Source organism: Egretta garzetta, unplaced genomic scaffold (genome assembly GCF_000687185.1).
Source record: "Egretta garzetta isolate BGI_Z169 unplaced genomic scaffold, ASM68718v1 scaffold487, whole genome shotgun sequence".
Taxonomy (NCBI): domain Eukaryota; kingdom Metazoa; phylum Chordata; class Aves; order Pelecaniformes; family Ardeidae; genus Egretta; species Egretta garzetta.
Window position 1 is genome coordinate 25,692 of NW_009260347.1, and position 4,207 is coordinate 29,898.

The 4,207-nt window shown below is 48.6% G+C and overlaps 1 protein-coding gene across 1 annotated transcript; it reads right to left on the reverse strand.

Moving 5' to 3' along the window:
- Positions 1-1,609: 1,609 nt before the first annotated feature.
- On the reverse strand, positions 1,610-2,659 carry LOC104129772 (keratinocyte proline-rich protein). Its single transcript, XM_009642736.1, has one exon. The coding sequence runs from the start codon at positions 2,657-2,659 to the stop codon at positions 1,610-1,612; it is 1,050 nt and encodes a 349-aa protein (XP_009641031.1).
- Between the last annotated feature and the right edge of the window lie 1,548 nt (positions 2,660-4,207).

A 4,207-nucleotide genomic window follows, 5' to 3' on the forward strand; every position in this document is an offset into this window, starting at 1 on the left:
CAGCTTGCTCTGCAAACCAGAACCTGCGTCTCTCGGTGCGATTCTGTGATCAGACGATGAGGTTGGATGTATCTAACACCCATCTAACAGGTACAGGGCCAAGCTCCTGAGATTACATCGCTCCTGGCTCATCTGAAGTGTGGGAAAAAAAAACCCCATTTGCTTGTGCTTGCAACCTGCCTCGTTGACGTGCCCGTGCCTTCTGTCTGCTGAAGGTCACAGAGTGGCTGTGGCTGTGTTTAAATTGGGCAGGTTGACTGTGGGGACAGCTTGGTGTGAGCCGATGCCCTGTGCCGTGCCCTGGGACCGTGTGTCTTGCTGAGAGGCATTTCAGTGCAAGGAGTCAGTGCTATCGGCCAGCCCAGGGACTGACACGATGCGGGGGCTCTTGCCGGTTCTCTAACCCGGGCACCTGGAGAGGAGCAGCAGACCCGGGGTCCCCTGTGAGCACCCAAGTTTATGAGTCCTGATTCACCCATCTTTGAGCCTAAACAATGCCTGGCTGTTGCAAGCCGAGGCCCCTTTTCATCTTTTTTAAGCAGAAGCTATCAAAAATCTCCACAACTCGGTATTCAAAGTAATTTTTATTGTTGATTTTCACAGTGAAATAAATCCTGGATACATCAGCCTCAAATAATTAGAGATAAGTGCCAAATCCATACGCAACAACACCGTGTGGTGAAACATGTTCCAGGGTGTAACTGAGACGGCACCTGGTACGCTTCCTCCTTTATCCTGTCTAACAGATGGAAGCCACGCCTGAGGTTAATCCATTTCAAAACATGTCTGGATTGGATTTAACTATCTATATATTTTCTATAAATAATCTCATCTCGAGCTGTTCTTTTACACATCCTAGAATATCCAGGGTGAGTTCTCTGAGGAAACCGCTGATTGCCACCAATTCTGCTAGGCAGATAATTAAGAGATGATGGCCCTTTTGTAAAAAATCTTTCCATTTCCTCTAGCCCAATGGATTATTTTTTTTAATTGCATAAAATATTCAGCACTATGGACTCATAATTCAGAAAGTCTTGTTGCCTTTGACCAGAATCCCTTAGCAGCAGGTTTTGCACAAACCTCAAATCCTATCATGACTAGGCAAAACCCCTAAATGCAAGGTGGGAGATGCATTGGTATAGAGGGAGCTGGGGGGAGGGGGGAAGGCATGAAAACCAGGAGGCAGCATGCGGGTCTGGATGATGAGCTCTGGGTCCCTGACTGCATTTGGGTTAGGTTTGAATATTGAGCTTAATGAACTCGTGCATGCCATCGTGCTCTTTGGTCTCACTCTGGGCCTTTAAAAAGCCAGCGGGGTGGTTGGGAGAGGGCAGAAATTCAGGCTGCTGGGAAGCTGAACGCACATGCCTGCAACACCGCTTGAAGCCTTGTTATCTATCGGCAGTCCCGACGTGTCAGCGTATGGCTGTTAGTAGAGGATGACGCTAGCGTTAGCTGGGGAGGGAGTTGGAAGCTGTGCTTCTTAACAGGAATTCTGCAGTGAGGAAAAAGGGTGTCGGAAAATGACCTCCGGTCGTGAGACGTGGGGAGAGGAGGTCTGGGTTTGCAATCTTCTTCTCTCTTCAGGGCTTCCCTGGTCAGCTGCAAATTACTTGCAGGGTGGCCACTGGACAGGCTGCTTCACCTGCTGCTGCTCGATGGGAGGACACTTCTCTGGAAGGGAGCACTTCCCTGGCTCAGGGCATGGAACAGGGATTGGCACAGGGATCTCCTTGCACTCCTGCTTCTCCTGGGGGCATGGTGCGGGTTCAGGGCATGGAACAGGGATTGGCACGGGGATCTCCTTGCATTGCTGCTTCTCTTGGGGACACGGTGCAGGTTCAGGGCACGGAACAGGGATTGGCACAGGGATCTCCTTGCATTGCTGCTTCTCTTGGGGACACGGTGCAGGTTCAGGGCACGGAACAGGGATTGGCACGGGGGTCTCCTTGCACTGCTGCTTTTCTTGGGCACATGGTGTGGGTTCAGGGCACGGAACAGGGATTGGCACAGGGATCTCCTTGCACTCCTGCTTCTCTGGAGGGCATGGGGTGGGCACAGGGATCTCCTTGCACTCCTGCTTCTCCTGGGGGCATGGTGCGGGTTCAGGGCATGGAACAGGGATTGGCACGGGGATCTCCTTGCATTGCTGCTTCTCTTGGGGACACGCTGCAGCCTCCGAGCAGGTAACGGGAACTGGCACAGGGATCTCCTTGCACTCCTGCTTCTCTAGCATGCAGGGAGTTGGTTCAGAGCAGGAAACGGGGGCTGGTACAGGCAGCTCTTTGCATGCTGATTTCTCTTCGGGGCATGGAACAGGCTCAGGGCATGATACGGGAGGGAAAGTTGGTGGTAGCTTGCATTGCTGCTGCTGCTGCTGCTCCTGGGGTGGACACTGGGGTATTACGACTGCTGGTGTTTCTCCCTTGCCTGGTTCCACCACCGGTGTTGGCAATGGCACTGTTTTTTCTGGGCAGGGTACCACTACTACTGGGACTGGTTCTGGGCAAGGTGTTGGGACCTGGACTTCAGGTTGCTGCTGTGGACATGGGACTGGCTCAGCGCACGGCACAGGCTCTTGGCTTTGCTTTGAAATCGTTTTGCTCAGGCCAGGTGGGAGGGTGATCTCCTGCTTGATTTGCATTTGATTCAAAGACATCTTTGCAGGAAACAAGATTATCTGAAAGAAATATCAGAGTGTTATTGTATCTGCTAAATGAACTGCACTGGGATAAGGGTGAAGCAATTATAGGGAACTTGAATCAACTGCAAGAGTAAAGTTCTCTGAGTTTGCCCTTGGTTTCCCAAGGCAGGTTGGCTCAGAAAAAATTATGATTTGCTCTTTCTTTTTCATCCTGCCTTTCAGCTCCTGCTCTGACCCTGTCTTATCTTGTTCCTCCTTTCTGTTCTGCAGTGAGGGACAGCCCTGTCAGGCACAACTGAGGTAGAGCCACTCCTTTGAACTTGGAGATGATTTACACTTCAGAGCTCTTCCTCCTGTTGCTTAGCTCTTCCCAACGTGTTAACTCCCTTTCATTTCTGTCCTTGGGAGTTGATGAGAGGAGCTGGCAAGCAGCAGATCTGCTGGTTTGATAGCACTTTCAGGAAGTCAAAATAATAGTAATAATAAAAAAATGAATGCTGAAGATAGGCATTTAAAATGTTCAGTGTATCTAAAAGTAGAAAAATATTAATCTGGGCCCAACAAGATATTTTACATTGAAAACCCCAAAATACTTAGTTTGATTTTGCCCATTTTAAAATGGTTTTCACATTTTACTTGGAACCAGAAACCTGAAGTGCTAAGGCCTCAAGGTGGACCTCACCGGTAAGCTGATAGCTTTCTGTAGCATTAAAAGTCCTTACAGTAACAATAGGCCAACTCCTCCTCTTGCTCTGGTTTCGCTCTGACTTCACTGACGATGTAAAGGATTGAGGTTACCTGTGGCACAGTCCTTCCAACTGTCATGGAAAGAATTAGCAGTGGTAATGCGTCCCTATGTTTATGGATTATCATGGCCACTAATAATACCTGCAGCTTGCATGAATCAGAATAATCAGGAGGGATTTCTTCTCCCAAGGCCAGGAGTGTGCACCAGGCCAAATGAGTTTTTCCTAACAATTTATGAAACTGCTGCTGTTTTGTAGGCTGCTGAAGGCAGGCACCAGGCTGTCCTTGGTAAAGCCTGTGGTGCTGTTTTTCTAAAGAAAATCTAAGGGCACAAAGAAAAGGTTACAGTCAGAGCAGTGTTGGTTGGAAGGGGCATTTTTAAGTCCCCTCAACACTGGACCAGCATCGACACAGATCAGGCGAGAGTGTGCAAGTTCGTTCTCCCTTCTCCGCGTTGCCTACCCCTCTCAGCACATCTTCGTAGCAAATTCTTTCCTCTCTTCTGCATCCTCCTAGATCCTCCAGATCAATATCACTTATCTCTTGCTATTTTCTTTATAAGGACCTGACAAGATCTTAAGCCAAATTAAGGTATCGGTCTTGACATGGTTAGCGAGAATGAGACAGCATACTAGGAATACTTTCACCCTTCTGCTCCCTACAGCCCCCCGTACTCCCAAATCTATCTTTTACAAAATAGTTATTCAATGAAATCGAAGTTTTATAAAATATTCTTGTTATAAAAAGCAGAATGACAGAAAACATATTTGGAAGGAGCTTTAGGAGGCCATTTCGAACTTCTGTTTCCCTGAAGGC